The following is a 19,791-nucleotide window of genomic DNA, read 5'->3' on the forward strand; positions in this document are numbered from 1 at the left end:
GAGTTGGGATAGGGCCTGTGGCAGAGCCAGGGGTTGAAGAGTGAGCACCCCCCAGCACAGCTGGCGCCTGTAGCTCCAGCCCCGGAGTCGGTGCCTATACAAGGAGCCGCATATTAACTTCTGAAGAGCTGCATGTGGCTCCGGAGCCACAGGTTGGCCACCCCTGCTCTAGAGGAGTAGGCATATATGTACAAAACTTTAAATGTTGCCTCTATCCCATTGTGAGATAAATTCAAAACATGCCGTATTTTTGAGATGTGCAGTAATAGTTTCACTACCGAAGGCTTTTAATGTGATGACCATGATCCACTGAAAAACGCATTAATAACATGGGCTTTTGAAATAAGATTTTTGTCCTTGCATTTGAGACAATTACTATAATAATGTGGCTGAGCATACACAGCTGGCCCTAGAATTTTGGAGAGTCCAGTGAGATGTGTAAGGATGATCTAGTGAACTATATAATCATTTAAAGTACTAAAGTCTTTAATCCTTCTTTCTTAGCACTGTGGCACTTGTCTTGGCACTTCAGTAACTGTTTTCTCCATCCATTGACATCTGTCTTGGTCCTCAGTGCTGCCAGTCACTGATCTTTTTCAGAAGTACAGTGCCTGTTTTTTGTTTGGGCAATAGCAAATTTCAACCTAAGAAGTTATTAATTATATGGAACTCTGTGCTTGTAGAGAGAATGAAGCATAGGAGAAAAGATCAGTTACACAAATCTGATAGCAGCATTGACAGGGCTTTCCTATTATACTTTTGTTTTTGTGCAGAAGCCACTATGTATCTTACCCAAATCCACAATCAGTTCAGAGTCTAGATTTTATTTAAAGGTGCATTTATTGATCAATGCTCTCGCAGGAAGTTTGGGTCAGGGACCTGAAAAACAGTATTTTTACACAAGAATAATTTGCTTTCTAGGTAAGGATAAATAGCCAATTTTTAGTTGAATTTTAGTATGTGGGTCAAACTGGTAAATCACTGAATATTTTTAAATTAACAAAATGTGATCTTTATTGATATTCACTGAAAGGTAAATCCTGCTTGCCCTATACATGTGAGAAGTCCCATTAGCGTTAATGGCACTGCTTGCATGAGCAGGGTTTAAGAACATAAGAATGGCCATACTGGGTCAGATCAAAGGCCCATCTAGCCAAGTATCCTGTCTTCCGACAGTGGCCAGTGCCAGGTGCCCCAGAGGGAATCAACAGAACAGGTAATCAGCAAGTGATCCATCCCCTGTTGCCCATTCCTAGCTTCTGGCAAACAGAGACTAGGGACACCATCTTGGCCAATAGCCATTGATGGACCTATCCTTCATGAACTTATCTAGTTCTTTTTTTAACTTTGTTATAGTCTTGGGCTTCACAACATCCTCTGGCAAGGAGTTCCACAGATTGACTGTGCATTGTGTTTGGCCTTACATTCGGCATTCATGAAGGCATCACTGTTCCTTGAACAAAGCCTCCTTGGACTTTGTATGGAGTACTAAACAGGGAATATCCATCACTGGAGATTTTTAAGAGCGGGTTAGACAAACCAGTGATGGTCTACATAATGCTTAGTCCTGCCATGAGTGTAGCAAGAGACTGGAATAGATGACCTCTAGAGATCCCTTCCAGTCCTATGAAGGACTTCACCTGCTCAGTCTCTGGGTAGGGCACAGAGCTGAACTCCCACCCCTTCATAACCACTACTGCAGCCTAGCAGATGGAATGGTAGAAGAGCCCTCTCTGTGACTCTTCAGTGGGGTCACCAGAACTGCATAAGTGCTGATCTTTCAATCTCTTCCCTTGCCCAGCTGTAACGACCTCCTCCACATCAGACTGTGGAGCCAGCACTGAAACACTTCTCTGGCACACTGGAGGCCAAATCGTGCAGCAATGCCATGCGTACCTGTAACAGGGCACAGGTGGGCCCCTCTATCTTCTGCCACTTCTGCACCCACAAACCAGCCAGAGACCTCTACTTTGGTGCAATCACTTGTGCTCTTTATTTACAGTAGAAGTTCCCACTACTTTGTGGGTATAGACAGTATCAGGCTTGCAGCCAGCAGGGGAGAGCAGCCTCTAACTCCCTGGCTCCTCCTTTTTCTCTCTCATTGGCTTCCTTCCTGCCAGCCTTCATGTAGCCCCCGGCTGACGAGGCGGGCAGCTGTTCCCTGTTTGCCACTTAGGCCTGGGCTTACTCAGCCAGCTCCAATTCCCCTTTCCTAATTGGAGCTGGCATGACAGAGGGCTGGCTCAGGGTTTCCTAGCCAGCACACTGTCACAGTACCCCTCTTCTCATTGGGCTTGAGTGATGCAGATGGCTTCAGCATATGAATTGAAATAGCTGCATTTCACATAGTCAGCTTTATCTCACACCTGTCATTCTCTTGTCATTAGTCATGCCACAAACTCACCCTTCTGTCCTTTTACTATGTACATTAAATCACTATGTACATTATATCAATTATTCCATTTTACCAACATGTAACTTCGGGTGCCATTTATGTCCTCTCTTAATTGATCCTTCTGTTTAACACACTCACGCTGCAAGTAAATCCCTCTACTATCATTGTAATAATTTTCATAGGTCCTTATTTCCTTCTCTGCTGTCTTTCGCTTCCCTTGTCTGAGGCTACAGAAAGAGAGTCTTATGGAAACAGAGTCTTGCCTCAGATATTTCCATTTTCAAACCAGTAATACTTTAGCAGGAGCACACACAAACAAAACTTTGAAATGGGGTAAAGTGAAACATAAATAACTTTCCTGCATCTGCTTCAAGCCTTGTGCTTATGTTCTCATGGGAAAATGTCAGACATATATATGTGATTTTCATTTCATAACATGTGCCATCCACATTTTAGTGTCATTCTAAACCAATCTAATGTTTTAGCTTGCAGTCAGTAAAACTAAAGAGCTGTGACTGCTGTCTACAGTAATTAACACTGATAAAGAATGGCCATTGACTGGGCCACATTGCATCAATATTCCTTTAGCTTTCTTTTTATTAAAAACATGACAAAAATGTAAAATATCATATTTCTATTTACCCTAAAGACCTGATCAGATTACCTCCCCTCCTCCCCCCCACCCCCCAAAAAATGTTTGATCTACAAAAGAACAGGAACGGAGACCTGGTATGGAATCCTGGTCCCATTGAAGTCAATGGGAGAACTCTCATTGACTTCACTGGGGTTAAGATTGCATCTCAGGGGTCACTGCTTCTCCACAGCATTACTCCAGATTTATGCTAGTGCAATGCCATATCTCACCTGGGAATCACAACCTAGAATGGTCTCAGGCTGTCCCAGCACTTATTTTCCCCTGTCACTTTAAAAAAAAATGACTGCTACAACCCAGAGACTGGGGAAAGGTGGTAGAGAACACTTTGTATGACTTAAGGGCTAGTCTACACTAGAAGCAGTACCGCGGTGCAGCTGTACCAATGCAGCTGCACCACTGTACAGCCTCTTCACCAGACGCGCTAAGCCAGTGGGAGAGAGCTCTCCCGTCCACTTAATTACTCCACCTCCGTGAGAGGCAGTAGCTACGTTGGTGGGAGAGCTTTAACGTAGCCCTGTCTACCCCAGTGCTTAGGGTGGTATAACTTACATCACGCAGGGGTGTGGTTTATTCAATGTGCTTGTGCAGCCTGCACTGAAACACATGCTGCTGTGGCCACACTGCTAATTTTAACCATGCTAGTGTTACACTTCGGATTGCAGTGTAGATATACCCTAACAGATCTGAATCTTCATTAGGCCTTAAAGGTATTGTACGCTATAGTAGCACTCCCAGTGGCTGTGGAAGAAGTGGTTTAAGGTGGACAAATTACTTCCTTTCTGTGGGGCTGCACTACAGAGACATCTGTTTATCATTCCTTTGGGCTTTGGGAATGCACATTCCTGTTATGTAACATTTGCAACTGCTTAAGGCTGCTTAGCTGAGCTGTGGGGTTGTTGGCTGCATTTGGCATGATGTCTCAGTCAAAAAATACTAACATTCCTGTAGTAAAAGGAACAGAAAGGTTTGCGAACCTCTATCACTGTAATGGATTTTCTGTACATTCAGGAAATCCACATGTAGCTAAAAATTACTGTTTTTAATGTCCAGTTTCCATGGTGGCAGTTATACTGAATACAGTGCTACCATCACAAAGCATTTTACAAAACTATATACATACAGCAGAGCAACTGGTGCACCGTACACCAACCCCTATTTTACAAAAAAGTATTGTGGGATCCTTAGTGTACGGACTGAATAGCCAAATCCAAACCCATTAGTTATCACTGGTACTTAAAACAGCACCTTTGAATTGTTAGTGACATCATATAATGCAAAGACTTCGACTTTCTCTATGACATAGAATGTTACTACATGAATGTATCTTTTCCATAACTTAATATCACTTTTAATTGAATATACTCTCCATATTGTATTCAGGGAGAACAAGGACTTCCAGGTTTACCAGGACCTAGGGGTTCAGAGGGATATGGCCTCCCTGGCTCAAAGGTAAATTCTAGCCTATGCGTTAATAAAGGATTTTTTTTCTTATTAGATGCGCCTGATTCTATGCAGATAAACAAAAGACCAACACTACCTTAAAGAGAGCTTGAAGTCTAAGGGCCTGATCCTGCAAACACTTTGTGCACGTCTACACTATAAAACTATGTTAGGTCGACATACAGCCACCGCAGTAATTACTGTAGTGGTTCATGTACAAACTGCCCATTGACCAGTAATCTCAAATGCACAGATAGAGTTCTTCCATGGGTTGGTATGGAGGACATGTGCTAATACAAAGAACACAAAAACTGGGGAAGCACAGTTCCAATTGTGTGTCTCTAGCACTTCACTACTTTTACCTCTGCTGTATTCTATTAGGGAGATTATGGGGAGAAAGGTGATCCAGGAAAGAAAGGTGACAAAGGAGATATTGGAGAACCAGGACCTGCGGGACCAATGGTAAAATGCCTTTTTTACGTTATTTAATTTTACAGAATGGAAATGAGACAAACTAGCATTTATTAATTGATCTCATTCTACAAATTCTTAGGGGATTGTGGGAAGAAAAGGTGAACCTGGTCTTACTGTAAGTATGTACATTAATTGATTCTTGACAGTCAAGAGTTTACCCTTTGCAAAAACTGTGCATGTTTTGTTAATTTGAAGAAATTCTGATCCTGCTGCTTCAGAGTTTGACTAAGTTATTGTAAATTGGGCTGACATGGAATTCAGAGACACACTGACACTACATTAGCAATACATGTGGAAGAAGAACACAAATTCCACCAGAGATTATCATCTTATTGGTGGAATTTGTGTCATAGGCAGGTTCTGCTGTGTTGTTGTCATTCTTGTTGCTGGCTGGAGCGATGGAAATACTTTGCTAACTATACCACTTCCTGAAGAATCTACACATGCCAAACATGGAGCGTTCCAAAACCCTTTCATGTGATAGACAGAAGCAGGCAATTTGCTGAGAATGTACAATATGGGTGGATAGAAATGCATACGGGAACAACTGGGATATGTAGTAATGACCTTTTTACCGTCTAGACCACATAGTTTTCTTTCAAACATCCAAACAAGTCATTTTAGGATAATAAAATAATGGACCATGCGGTCTCTGACATAACCACATAGAGTAAACCATGTCATCTTTGCAAGTTTTTCTTTTTAAATGTGTATTAAAGGACTTAATACCCGAGATGTGAACAACAGGTTACAACTCTTGAGACCTATGATTAGTATCAAGAGCAATTTATTGTAAATACTTTGGGCCACATATTATGTAGATTTTTAAGAACAGCTAACTGACTTCATCTGAAGAAGTGGGATTTTTTTACCCATGAAAGCTTATGCCCAAATAAATCTGTTAGTCTTTAGGTGCCACCGGACTCCTCGTTGACTTCAACTAGGAATACTATTTAGAAACTGATGGCATGATATAGCCTCCTGTCAGCTGATGACATTTATGAGTTCCAGCCACTTTATAATCGTCCCTAAGTGCAATATAATTTGCTCTGTAAAAGAGCAAAACTTCAATAAAATGTGACAGCAGGTTTTGGATATGCAGTAGCAGCTCAAACAAAAGAAAAACATGCCCCAGGATTAGAATAAACGTAACACATTAATGAATGCTCTTTTTCAGAAAGAAGAAATTATCAGACTTATCATGGAAATATGTGGTAAGATCTATGTTATGGACAAGAAATAACAAGTTTTAATAAAACTACCATGGTTGAAAGGATACAAGTAAAACCTGCTACTCCACGTTAGTGTGGCAGGATCTCTGTCATAATGGAACACATGTAAAGTGTCAGCAGTAAAACATCTTTAAATAAGATGTTACAGAAAATAAATGAAGTTGGGTAGAGCCTATGATTTTCAGCTGAAAAGTAAGCACATCATATGGGCTAGCAATAGGAATTCTGCAAATCAAAAGGAAATCCAGCAGAGCTCACAGTGGAAGTATAATCCAGCCAGAAACTGTATCATATGTCCCTAGACACTATCCCAGCAGTGTAAAAAGGGTTCCAGGGGCAGACACCAGCTGAGGAAGTCCTGGCAGCATAGCCACACTGCCAAAGAAGTGGGGGGAGAGGAGAGGGGAAGGAAGAGAAGAAGAAGGAGGGAACACCAGGGGCCAGGCTTTCTGCATATCTCTGGGATCTGCAGGGTTTGTCGGCAAGCCATGCAGAATGTTCTGCAAGTGGCCAAGAAAGAACCTGTTCTCTACACAGAATTACTGGAAGGATAACCTCACTGAGATGTCTTCCCTTAACTCTGTACTGCACACTGTCTGCAGAAGGGGTGACTGGGCCTAGAGTTTGGGCATATTGCCTTTACAGACGGTGCAAACCTGGGAAATCTGAGGACATAAACCACATAGTTAATGTCTTTTTTTAAAGGTTTCAGAAATTATAAACTAAACTGTCAGAAAAAATGTTAGGGTTTCAATTACTAGATTGTGGGCTTTAAGGGAGATAGAACTTAAACTTATAAACGCAAAATGCAATAAAGAACATTTCTATTTATTAATTTACTTTGAAAATATTAATAGCGCCACTGAAAGTTATTAAATTGGTATAGTTATGGATACTTTGTCTTCTATGTAGGTAATAGCGCTTAGTTCTCTGAAAACATCTGCTCAATGTGCAGCGGCAGTCACAAAAGCAAACAGAATGTTAGGAACTATCAGAAAAGGGGATAGATAATAAGACAGAAAACATCATAATGCTAATATATAAATCCATGGTACGCCCACATCTTGAATACTTGCATGTGGTTCTGGTCGCCCCATCTCAAAAGTATATGTTAGAATTGGAAAAGGTACAGAGAAGGGCCACAAAAATGATTAGGGGTATGGAACAGCTTCCGTATGAAGAGAGATTAAAAAGACTGGGTCTGTTCAGCTTGGAAAAGAGACGACTAAGGAGGGATATGATAGAGGTCTGTAAGAATCAAGAATATTGTAGAGAAAGTGAATAGGAAAGTGTTATTTACCCCTGTACAAAACATAAGAACCAGGAGTCACCCAATGAAATTAATGGGCAGCAGTTTTTAAATAAACATAAGGAAGTATTTCTTCACACAACACACAGTCAGCCTGTGGAAATCATTGCCAGGGCGTGTTGTGAAGGCCCACAGAATAACTGGGTTCAAAAAAGAATTAGATAAATTCTTGGAGGATAGGTTTATCAATGGCTATTAGTCAAGATGGTCAGGAACACAAATCCATGCTCTTAGTACCACTAAACCCCTGTTTGGCAGAAGCTGGGAGTGGATGACAGGGGATGGAACACTTGATAATTGCCCTGTTCTGTTCATTGCCTCTGAAGCATTTGGCACTGGCCACTGTCAGAAGACAGGATCCTGAACTAAGTGGACTATTGGTCTGACCAAGTATAACCATTCTTACGTTCTAATAAATGTTTAGTAGATGTTGATGTTGATAAATAAACAAAATGTAAACAAGGAAAAAGAGCACCTTCATTATAAAAACGTAGAGATAGATAAATACTTTAAAATTTGGGAAGTCAGAATCTTCTACTTGTTTCTCTCCATTCTGTATCTGGCCTACCATTTGCTATGAAAAAAAATCTTAGTAACAGTAACTGTAGATTACTTTAGTTTTCTATTTGCAGAAAAGTCCCCTTGGCTTGGGTGACTGAGAATCTGATATATATTTTTTCAGTTGCATTCATTGTGTAATCGAAAGGAAATTGCTCATAAAATGTCTAAAATTGTTAATATTTTAGGCTGTGGCGTCAAATGTAAAGAAACTCCACTGGAACTTGTATTTGCGATTGACAGCTCAGAAAGTGTTGGACCAGACAACTTCAGAATTGTCAAAGATTTTGTGAATGCACTCATTGACAGGGTAACAGCCAACCACGGTACAGCCCGCATTGGCATTATCAACTTCAGCCACAAAGTAGAGCTGGTATCGACTCTGCAGCAGCACATGAGCAAAGACAGGCTGAAACTTGCTGTTGATAATATGCAGTACCTAGGGGAAGGCACTTACACAGCTGCAGCTATCAACAAAGCCATTGAGATGTTTCAGGTTGCACGACAAGGGGTAAGAAAAGTGGCTGTTGTGATAACAGATGGACAAGCTGATAGTCGTGATCAAAGACTGGATGTCGTAGTGAGGAATGCGCATGCCATCAACATTGAGATATTTGTAATTGGGGTGGTTCAGAAGACTGATCCCAACTTTCAGGAGTTTCTGAAAGAATTGCAGCTCATAGCTACAGATCCTGACAGTGAACATGTCTACCAGATAGAGGACTTCATCACACTCCCAGGTGAGAGAAACTATCCCTTTAACAGGAACCATGAAATTAGTGCATTGAATGGAATTAGGCCTTTGACATAGCAACTGAAGCCAGTCAGTATAGTTCTGTGGCAAAGTAGCTTGCCTTTTACCTTCAGATGCAACTCGTTCCTCAGTTTCCTTCACTCGCTCTGTAATTTAGTCCTCTAGCCAAATCAAATCTTCATGCCTTCCAGGGTAAATGAAAGTCCAATACAAACAGCGAGAGTTCCCACAGCCATTCTTTATCCAACTTCTTTTGTTCTGTGGGCTACCAGCCCTCCATTGAAGGCTTCTGTCAGTCTTTTCCCAGGATGCCTCAGTGCTGGATCAAAGTTCCATTGTCTGTGAAGTTTTCTGTCCTTCATGCAGGAGAGCGAAGAGGATTTCTCCTCACCTTTGCATTCTGTCTCTCTCTCTCTGGGCCACTAATCTCCCTCAAGGTCTGTCAATCCTTCCCTCCTTTTCACAGTTTCACATAGCGCTATAAGGGAGCTTATGACATTTCCCAACCTCTCCTCCCCATTGACACCACCACAAAGTATTCCTTCCCAGGCACTCCACCCCATAGATTCATCAGTTTCAAGGCCAGGAGGAACCACTGTGATCATCTAGTCTGACCTCCTGTATAATACAGGCCATAGAACTTCCCCAAAATAATTCCTAGAACATACCTTTTAGAAAAACATCCAATCTTGATTTAAAAATGGCCAGTGATGGAGAATCCACCAGAACCCTGAGTAAATTTTTCCCATGATTAACTTATCCGTACTGTTAAAAAAATACAACTTATTTCCGGTATAAATTGTTCTAGTTTCTACTTTCTGCCATTGGATTGTACTATACCTTTCTCTTACAGACTGAAGAGTTCATTTATCAAATATTTCTTCCCCATGTAAGTACTTAGAGATAAGGCTACCTTTTAGTCACGGGTATTTTTAGTAAAAGTCATGGACAGGTCATGGGCAGTAAACAAAAATTCACGGCCCGTGACCTGTCCATGACTTTTACTGAAAATACCCGTGACTAAAACTTGGGCGGGGAGCCGCGGATGCTCGGGGGGGGGGCAGTCTGGGGGCACCATGGTGGCTGGGGGGAGTGGCCCGAGACCCTCGCTGCTGCTGAGGGAAGGTGGTGCGCAGCCAGGACCCCTGCTGTTGCTGGTGGGGGGAGGGTTGGCTGGGTTGGCAGGGGCTCCCTACCTGGCTCTGCATCCCTGCAGCTCCTAGGTGGTGGAGGGGTCAGGGAGCTCGGTGCGCTGCTCCCGCCACAAGCATTTCTGAAGCATTTCCAAAGTTCCCAGTAGATCTAAGGCCTCTGGCAGTCTTAGTGCATTCGGATCAAACTGATAAACATCCTGTCAGACAGGACATCAAGGAAGTGTCTATTTGGCAGGGAAGCCATCTGGCCTGGGGGCTTTCGCCACTTTCATATTCTTAATACGAGAGCCGTGTGGAGCTGCTTGCGTACTTCCGCCTAGGAGCCCAACCTGCTGCTGGACGCTTCCGGGGCACCACATGGTCCATGGTGCCAGAACATGCAGTATGCTTTTCTCTTTAAATGGAATATTGAGACCCATTACATCCCAGGAAATAAAATTAAGATTCAGGACCATTTGGCTGTGTTACGAATTATTTTTGTAGCCTTACAAATGAAGGGGATGGAATGTTTGTATAATTTGCTCTATTACGCCTCATCTTGCTCCCCATACAGAAACCCATTGGGGTAGGAGTCTATGGATGAAATGTCTCAGACACTCATTCCACAGATTTTGGATTCCCTTGCCAGATAGATGCTTGACACTTGCCAGACTTCCAGGGAATAGGTAGGGGAGAAGAGCACAAAAAGACAAGATAAAGCAAAAACATAACATACATATAACAACTTAACTTTATACCAAGCATAAGCAAGCACAATGAAAAGGCAATAGTTGTCAAATACTTAACATTATATAGACAAAACTAAACCATTCGTAAATTCCGGAGGGGTCAGCCAGGGAGACACACTATTCAGGCCGGGAGATCCACCAATATCCATTATTTAAAGTATTATTATTATTACTATTATTTATTTAAAACAGGCATCCTATTTTCCCTACACCAGAGTAGTAACTACATGGTAAGGAGATAGGAAGGTATGTCAAGGTTATGTATATTATCCCCTAATTTGTACTTGTTTCAGTTTGCCAAACCAAACACCAGAGTACTGGTAATACAGGTTGGTGCACTGAGTAAGACATTGTATGTTGTGGGAATTCCAGAGCCACGTGTCCCTCCCCCTTTTAGCTTACAACCAAACATTCAGTTTCCCTTCTTCATATTAACATATAACTAAGAGGAGAGGAATCTAACTGCTCCCAAAATTGTAAATTATTGCACCAAAAACACAGCAAATAAGTGACTCTTCTATACTAACTTCATACTTCATGTTCATGAACTCCAGATTTGAGCTTATCGAAGGCATTAGGATGGAGGAAGGAACTGAAGAAGGGGGGGAAGAGAAAGGCAGTGGATGTGGGGAGAGGGGCAAGCAGGGTCAGGGTGAGAGGGAGAAAGTAGAAGGTGACAGGGAGTGTAGAAGTCACTCTTCTTGTAGCTCAGCAACCCATGTTGGTCTTCTCCTCTGCTCTGTTGGACCATAGGGGGTACAACTACATTGCTCAGCTCCTGTGCAGCTCTCCAGGATGTCTTGTAGGGAAGAGAGCCATCTCTCCTACTTCCAACACATCGGCTGTCAAGCTGCTGGGCTTTGAGGAGCCCCAGCAGCAAGGCACAGCAACACAGCAGAGTCTCTCACTGGCACCAATTTTAAAAAGTGATATCAGAGCCCTCAAATTTCTACAGAGCATCAGGGAGCTGCACCACTCCATCTTTGGTGTATGTTGGTGCCCAGCTAATACACAGGCCTTGTAATATTTACAAACAAATGGTTCATGTTGATCTGCCACATGGGGATGTTGTCAAATGTTTCATGAATACCCCAGCACAAATACAGGAGCAAAGAACTTCATATTGCTAATACACAATTTAAATAAATCCTTTTCACAGTCAGTTCGCTCCCATGAGATCAATTCAGGATGAGGTGTTCCCTTAACTCCCATTCACAGTTAACAATTTGATGAGAATTTATATATGTGTCCCAAAAATGAATAAAGTATAAGCTTGGAGCTGAAGAAATAACCCAAATAAGTCAGTCAGTCAGTCACAATAATTGGATAGGTTCATAAGTGCAGGTAAGGCAGACATAACAACTGGGAAGTAAACATGGTATAAATCAGAACAGATACTCATTTCACTTCAGGTTATTTAAAAACCTTTTTGCTTCCTGTGGCTTTTGGAACAGATACACTTCCTCACTAATCCTGATATGAAACTGAGCTGGAAACTTTATAAAATATTTAAGTCCTTGCTGCTTAACCAGTTCCCATCCTCTTCTAAAGCCTGATCTCTGTTCAACCACATCTTTTACAATATCTTGAGAAATCATTATTTTATTTTGCGGCATCCCCTCAACAGTTCTCCCCCCACCCATGAGCTAGCCGCAATATTTTTTCTTTTGCTGTAAATCTGAGAAATTTGACAATCAGTGCACAAGGTTTAGCATTCCAGGCTGTTTAGGAGCCAGGGACCTACATGCTCATTCTAAATCAAATTTAAAATCATCCAGCAAGCTGAGCATTTCTCAAAGGAGCCAAGGAACAAATTCTAGGGAGTGATCTTTCTCTGCCCCTTCAGGTAATCTTGATAATTCTCAAATTATTGCAACGAGACCTTCCCTTGAGATCTGCCAGTTCAGATTTAAGAAAAAATAAGTCGGTGCTTCTCTGCAGCTGGGCAGAGAGCCCTTGTACTTGATCTTCCACTGATTATACTATTCTTTCTGCTTCATTCACCCATCTTGTCATGTCAGCGCTGGCAGAAAGGAGTTAACTGAGGTAACAGTGTATCGTGTGGCCTTGATATCTACTATGTCTGCCGTAACTCTCTCCAACAGGGCCACCATATACATAGTGCCCTTAGCAGTTGCCAACTTGTTCACAGTGTGTGTGTGTTGGGGGGGGGAGAGGTGGAACTTTATTCTCAGCATCTCAATTTTGTGCTAACTAGTCCTTATATCTTTCCTTTTCTTATCCCCCACCCTTTTTGGTGTTAGTTTAACCCCCTTATGACTACTCTAGCTAGCCTGTCCCCAAGGAGATTGGTTCCCCTTCTCCTGAGGTGGAGGCCATCTAAACTATACAATCCCCTCTTCCCATAGAAAGTAGACCAATGTTCCACAAAACCAAAACCCTCCACCCTACACCACTTACCTAGCCAGCAGTTCACTTCCAGAATCTTCTGCCTTCTGTCTTCCTTTGCCCTTGGCACAGCCTTTCCAGGTTCTCTCACCTGAGAGAACCATCACCAGTATTGCTCCCTCCCGTGTCTCTTTCTCACTGGGAAAAAGGACCTCCCAGTAGGCCTGGCTCTCAGGTTTGTAGTCGCCATGTCCCATAGGAGCTATAATCTGCAGAAAGCATTTTTCTAAACTGAAATTTCTAAAGAACTGTGCTAGGCCTGTATCCTGCCTTAAAGCGCCAGCGTGCCCTGTTACAGACTCATAAGATGAAGATTTTTCTATGGAAAATCAAAACATTATGGCCCAGATCCACCAAGGTAGACTCCTAACTTCCATTGACCTCAATGGAAATTAGAAGACTAAATACCTTCGTGGATCTGGGCCTAAATCTTTTTTTTCAACTCCACTGGCAATATTTACATCAGCGTATAGGACAGATGATACCACCTACTCAGTTAGCCCCTGAACCTGTAATGAAGTCTGCCTGCACAGACATCTTGGCAGAACTGGAACCTCACTGAGTAAATGGTAACATCATTCTTATACTCTGATGCAGATTATGGCCAGCAGTGACTCAGTGGGGCTCCATGTGGGCTCAGGGGCCAGCCCATGAAGAGCTCATGGCAGGATTGGGACCTTAATGACAGATTCAGCAACTTTCTCTAGTCACCTGTCTCTATGCTCTTTAGATACTAATAAAGCCCTATATATTAGTTCCATTCAGTCATTAATTGGGAGATATCATTGATATATGAAGCAACAAAAATAAACAGATTTGAGAATACTCATTTTATGTTAGTTCTTTTCAGATAATTTTAAGATCTACTTTTCAAGTCATTCTCTTTCTAATACACTTTCCCTGTACTAATTAAGTGTGTTTTAGAGGTAAATACATCTAGGATATACTATATGACACAGCTTTCAAGACAAACAGGTGACTGCCAAGCAGATCTACAGACACTAGAGCAACGGTTCTCAAACTGGGGTCATGAACAGGTGTCAGGTGTCATAAGCACTCTGCTCTTTCTATATTGCTAAATGGGAGAGGGATCGCAGATAGATACTAAGGGGTTTCTTGGGGAAAGCAGTCAAGGGATGGAAAAGGTTGAGAACCACTGCACTGGATTATAGACTTTTTTTTGTTCATGCGTATGATCACTTTAGAGCAACTCTGGCAACAGTTCCACTTTTGCACTGAATTTCCTTTCAGAATCAGAGTAAAATGTGGAAGTGTTTCATCTCTCTCTCTCAAACACTAACATATACAATTTTTTCTTTCTGGACACTGGTCCAACACCAATAGTTAGAAAAGTTTACTGGTCCTGGAAGCATTAACTGTTTTAACTAAATGTTTCTAACTCTATCAAATGTTGGAGTTTAAAATCAAATCATTCTGAAGACTACATTGTTTTATTCCTTCCCACTGCAATTCTGACATGTCCTTAGCGGTCAATACCTCATTAACCATTAGATTTAAAGATTCATGCTTTATACCACAATGCAAGTATGATTAGAATCAGGCTCCAAGTTTATCTTTTCTTTTGTTAGCCTCTACAAACTTCCTATTTCTGTTAATCTTTGCAGCTCTTGAGAATAATCTCTTTCAACAAATCTGTGAGAATGACTCCAGCTCATATATCACCAGAGTCCTCAGTTCATCTTCAACTCTTCACCCTGGATTTGAAACACCCAGTGAACGTAATATTGATCAGTTTGGTAAAACTCAGACTCCAGAACTTTATGTCCCTCCACCTACGCAAGAAACTATCAATTTTGTAAGTAAAGCATAATTATTGATCATCTTTTAAAATAACTATGGCTGTATTTACATTAAAACATAATTTCTTACATTGTTCATTATCCTACCAAGAGGCAACATGATCAAATCATGAATTCTTTCAATAGACAGAAGCAAGATTTGGACAAAGGATATTTAAAGTGAGATCTGGAACTTAATTGCTAATTATTAAAAAACTGCTGTTTACCAAAAGAAGTAGATGTTGGAGTCTTAGAATCAAATGGAGATCTGTAAAATATATATTATGCCAAGGGTTTTCAAATTTTTCATAGTATGGACACATCTTAAAGTTAGCTTTGTGGGTACCTCTCCTTCCATTCATAATTGTACAAATCACCACCCCTTTGTGAATGCAACTAGAACAATTTCTTACATGGAAAAGTACTATTAGGAAATATAGTTATCTAAGAAAAGAAAATATATGTAGCAAAGTGCACATGTACGCTGTGAATGTACAGAACATGAAATTCACTCTTAAAGCAACATTTTAATGGGGCTTCAATCTGGCCTCTACTTTTACCCCTGCAGTTGAGTACGCACCCAGCTTATATGCCTAATTATGCAATAGAAGACATTTTTATGTGGAAAATATGGTAATTGCCTGTGCAAATGTGTTGTGAAGGCACAGTTTTGTGCAGTTAGAATGAAAATGTTGAAAATTAGATTCTGTAATCTCTGAGGAGAAAGTCCAGGATAAACATCTTAACACACTTAAAACCGACTTCTCCGAACAAGGACACTCCACTGAGAAGTGGATTGCATCATGGAACAGCCCATCCAAATACCCCAAGAGAACCTGCTTCAATACAGAAATAACCCCTCCCCTCCGATCACACCTGCTTAGTTTTCACCTACCACCCCACACTGGAACCCATGCAGGGTATCAAACAATCCATACTTGATGGGGACCCCATTCTGAAAGAAAACTTTCCTTAACCCCCACTTCAGACCTTCAAACAACCTTTGCAAGCTCAGCATCAGAAGCAAGTTCCCCACAGATCAGGACACATCAATTCAAAGTGGCACCAGACCTGCCAGAGCAACAGATGCAAAACCTGAAGACATATCTCCACTGCTACAATGATCAACATCCCTCACAACACACCTTTCCAGATCTCTGGGTCCTAGACATGCCTATCACAACATGTGGTGCACCTCATCCAGTGCACTAAATGCCCGGCGACACTTAATTTAAGGTTTATTACAATAACCTGTAACCCACTAACCCTGTCTTTTTGCCCTATGACTGCAGAGGTGTTAATGGGCCACTCTACCTTGAATAGTCCCTTACAATATGTGCCAACTACTTATGTTAAACAATCTGTTCCACCTTGCATTTTGCTGTGATGCTGGGATTACCCTTCCCAGGCCTGAAGAAGAGCTCTGTGTGGCTCAAAAGCTTGTCTCTCTCACCAACAGAAATTGGTCCATTAAGCGATATTACCTCACACACCTAGTCTCTATAATATCCTATAGGATATTGTTAGCTGATACCAGATCACTCAATTTTCAAGCGTTGCTGTCTCTTTTCCTTTCTTTCTGCATGTATTATGGACACCCAAGAGGGGGTGCAGGGTTGCTTTTTTTTAAAACTATTTTAACAGTTAAAATGTTATAAATTCTAGTGATATTTTCCATTCTAAGGAATATCTGTTCAAACCAACTATATGTTACCCAAAAGCAGAAAAGTATTTTTTATGGCTGTCAAGCAATTAAAAAAAAATTAATTGCACGATTAATCATACTGTTAAACAATAATACAATACCATTTATTTTAAATATTTTTGGATGTTTTCTACATTTTCAAATATATTGATTTCAATTATAACAGAATACAAAGTGTACAGTTCTCACTGTATGTTTATTTGTTATTACAAATATTTGCACTGTAAAAAACAAAAGAAATAGTATTTTTCAATTCACCTAATACAAGTACTGTAGTGCAATCTCTTTGTCGTGAAAGTTGAACTTATAAATGTAGAATTATTTGCAAAAATATAACTGCATTCAAAAATAAAACAATGTAAAACTTCAGAGCCTACAAGTCCATTCAGTCCTATTTCTTGTTCAGCCAATTGCTCAGAGAAACAAGTTTGTTTACATTTGCAGGAGATAATGATGCCCGCTTCTTGTTTACAATGTCACCTGAAAGTCAGAACAGGTGTTCTCATGGCACTGTTGTAGCTGCTGTCGCAAGATATTTACACAATTACAGCTATTGAGTCAAAATGGGCAGGATTTTCCCTGGACTGGCCCTGGATTCTGGTTGCTTGTAAACCAGGGATGCAGAACATAGTGTCCAGTTATAAAAGTGACAAATCAGCTCACCAGTATCCAATATTATTTCACATTAATCTATAACACTACATGCTTTAAATTGCTGTTTGAAATGCTGAAGTCTGTAATATTATTTCTTTTAATTGAGAGTATACATAGTTTCGTAAGTCAAAAGCAATGCATTATTTATAGATCTGGAATTCTGATAATTCAGAGAAAGCTCTCCATTCTGTGATCTATAATTCCATTGTTTCTAAACCTTGGAGTCATTTTTAGAATTTGGGGTTAGGTTAATGATCTACAGAGCTTTACAGGTTTTAGGAAGGGGGGTTATTTTGTCCAAAAAATGCTACATATTTCTATTTCCCTAATCGGCAATTCACTATCAATTGTAGATTTCTTTTCAAATTCTGATATTTGATCAACTGTATTCGCTTCTTAATATGATCTGGTTAACCATTCAAAATTCTGACTATCAGCAGTAGGGAGATGAGATGATCCCATGTGACCATGAATTGGAGGAGAAATGTCCACAAAACAATCTGTGTATTAAGATATGGTCTGCATAATTTAAATGTTTATCACCTTCTGCTCTAGTAGTCTCTTAGGCGCTACTGTCCTACTTCCTAAAAGTAGGAAAGAGGCAGAATGCATGCATATCCCCCTGCAGATAATGCAGCAAATAGGGTGCCATCCATCTCAGTGCCTAGATTCAGGATCTAAAATGTCACATAATCCCTTGGAACTACATACTAGAAATTATGAAGCATTTCACAGATTCATTTTACCCTTTGGCCCCTCATATCCCTGATTTTCTTTACTTTGCCAACAAAAAGTTTCCTGCGGCGTTGATTAACGAGAATTAGGTTTGACATAGCCTGTGACTGAATTAAGTGGAAAGCACTATACTGCTTTCTCAGTCCGGCAGCACCCAAGAAGTTCTAAAAATATATTCCAAAAATAGCAAGAGAGAGATGTGGAGGTTCACAGTTCATTAGAGAGGTATGAAATTGCTGACCAATACAGCTAAATAGCACATGAGAAAATACTCTTAGCCTCCTACATCATCTCAATTTTTCTCTTGGTATGTGAGTCTAAGTAGAATTTTACCATTAAAATAAACTTTGAATCCTTTTGTAGCTGAGCCCTCCAGAGACTGACAGAGAGACGGAGCTGTTATCTTTCTCACTGGATTATACTGCTAGCACACCTTTTCAAAGGAACCTTCCTGATAGTCACAGACAACCAGTGACCTCTTCTCTTTATGGCAGACCTGATGACTTGGAAAGTAGAACTCCTAGTCCAGATGTACCTCTGCCATTCAGTATAACCACAGATGTAGAATGGCCTTCAACAGTTTTGCATCCTCAAGTAATAGCAACTAGAAAAGGTAAGGAGCAAATGCTGCTGCTAGAATTTGGAAAGAACAAAGATCTTGTTCTTGTCTTTTTACCTTTGGTTTTTGTTTTACAGTAGGTGTTGTTTGGGTTTCTTTAAGGACTTCATTTTTTCCTCCTAAATGCTGACTACTTTTCACAACACTTTGAATACAACCTATTTTAAATTTTTTATTATGCCAAATGCAGAGTGAATAAGGAGGCAGAGTGGATTAAGCGAATAAGTCATTTTCATGCTTGGAGAGTTGAGTTCAAATCATTTAGCTTTGACAGAGAAAAAATGTAATAGCTCGATACACAACTGAGAACAATTAGCAAACTCTGCTCAGGTGAGCCTGGGGCCTGGAAATGTAGCAGATGTTTCTCATCAAGGATGAATGGCATTCACAATATTTCAGGAGGTAGCCTGCTCACTAGAGTTGCCTCCACTATTTTTTAGTCTAGGCAGTGTTAACAAACCTTAATATTTGCTAGACCCTAAATTCACTAGATTATATCGGGAACAAAACAAAAGCATGTATAAACTTGGAGTTAAATATTTGCAAACCACTAATTTTTTTATCCAACTGGTTGCTGTTGCTTGGCAATGACATTTTCTAGAATAAGAGCACAATTCTGGCACCTCAACACTGATTTAGGTTCCAGAATAGGGATTTAAGCACCCCAATTTGAAAACTGAGCCACTAGTCCATATATCTTTCAATCCATTCACATACCTTCCACTGATATCAATGGGAACTTGATTGAGGGCTGTATATGACCCCAAGAGATCAAGTGGGTGGAACAGAAGATGGTTTTTATTTACTGAAGAAGGTTCTTTTATAAAATTCAATTTAACACAATAAGGAAGAAAATTCCCAGCTAACTTAACTTGATGTGTTTTCAGATCCTAGGTGCTTGGAGCCTATGAAACCAGGAGACTGTCGAGATTATCTGGTAAAGTGGTATTATGACAAGGATGCCAATTCTTGTGCCCGATTTTGGTATGGAGGTTGTCATGGCACCAGAAATAGGTTTGAGACAGAAAAAGAGTGTCAGAAAACCTGTATTCATGGATGAACAAGTAAGTCACATCTGTGCTGGAGGCTATCCTCACAAATCCATAGTCATCTTTTAAATTGAAAAGATAAGAAAATTAATTGTGCAGCATATTGAACACAGGGACCAGAG

At 40.7% G+C, this 19,791-nt stretch overlaps 1 protein-coding gene across 2 annotated transcripts in view; it reads left to right on the top strand.

The window, feature by feature from the left end:
• Positions 1–19,791, top strand: part of COL28A1 (collagen type XXVIII alpha 1 chain) — a 117,295-nt gene that overhangs the window by 96,440 nt on the left and 1,064 nt on the right. For both annotated transcript variants that reach the window (XM_043541156.1, XM_007063101.4), the window contains exons 28-35: positions 4,431–4,499; positions 4,872–4,952; positions 5,044–5,079; positions 6,142–6,178; positions 8,252–8,803; positions 14,734–14,924; positions 18,365–18,614; positions 19,508–19,684. In XM_043541156.1, the coding sequence (XP_043397091.1) occupies positions 4,431–4,499; positions 4,872–4,952; positions 5,044–5,079; positions 6,142–6,178; positions 8,252–8,803; positions 14,734–14,924; positions 18,365–18,614; positions 19,508–19,680 (1,389 nt within the window). In that variant the 3' untranslated portion in view covers positions 19,681–19,684. The remainder of the gene's footprint in view (positions 1–4,430; positions 4,500–4,871; positions 4,953–5,043; positions 5,080–6,141; positions 6,179–8,251; positions 8,804–14,733; positions 14,925–18,364; positions 18,615–19,507; positions 19,685–19,791) is intronic.

The sequence above is a fragment of the Chelonia mydas genome, chromosome 2 (genome assembly GCF_015237465.2).
Source record: "Chelonia mydas isolate rCheMyd1 chromosome 2, rCheMyd1.pri.v2, whole genome shotgun sequence".
Classification (NCBI taxonomy): domain Eukaryota; kingdom Metazoa; phylum Chordata; order Testudines; family Cheloniidae; genus Chelonia; species Chelonia mydas.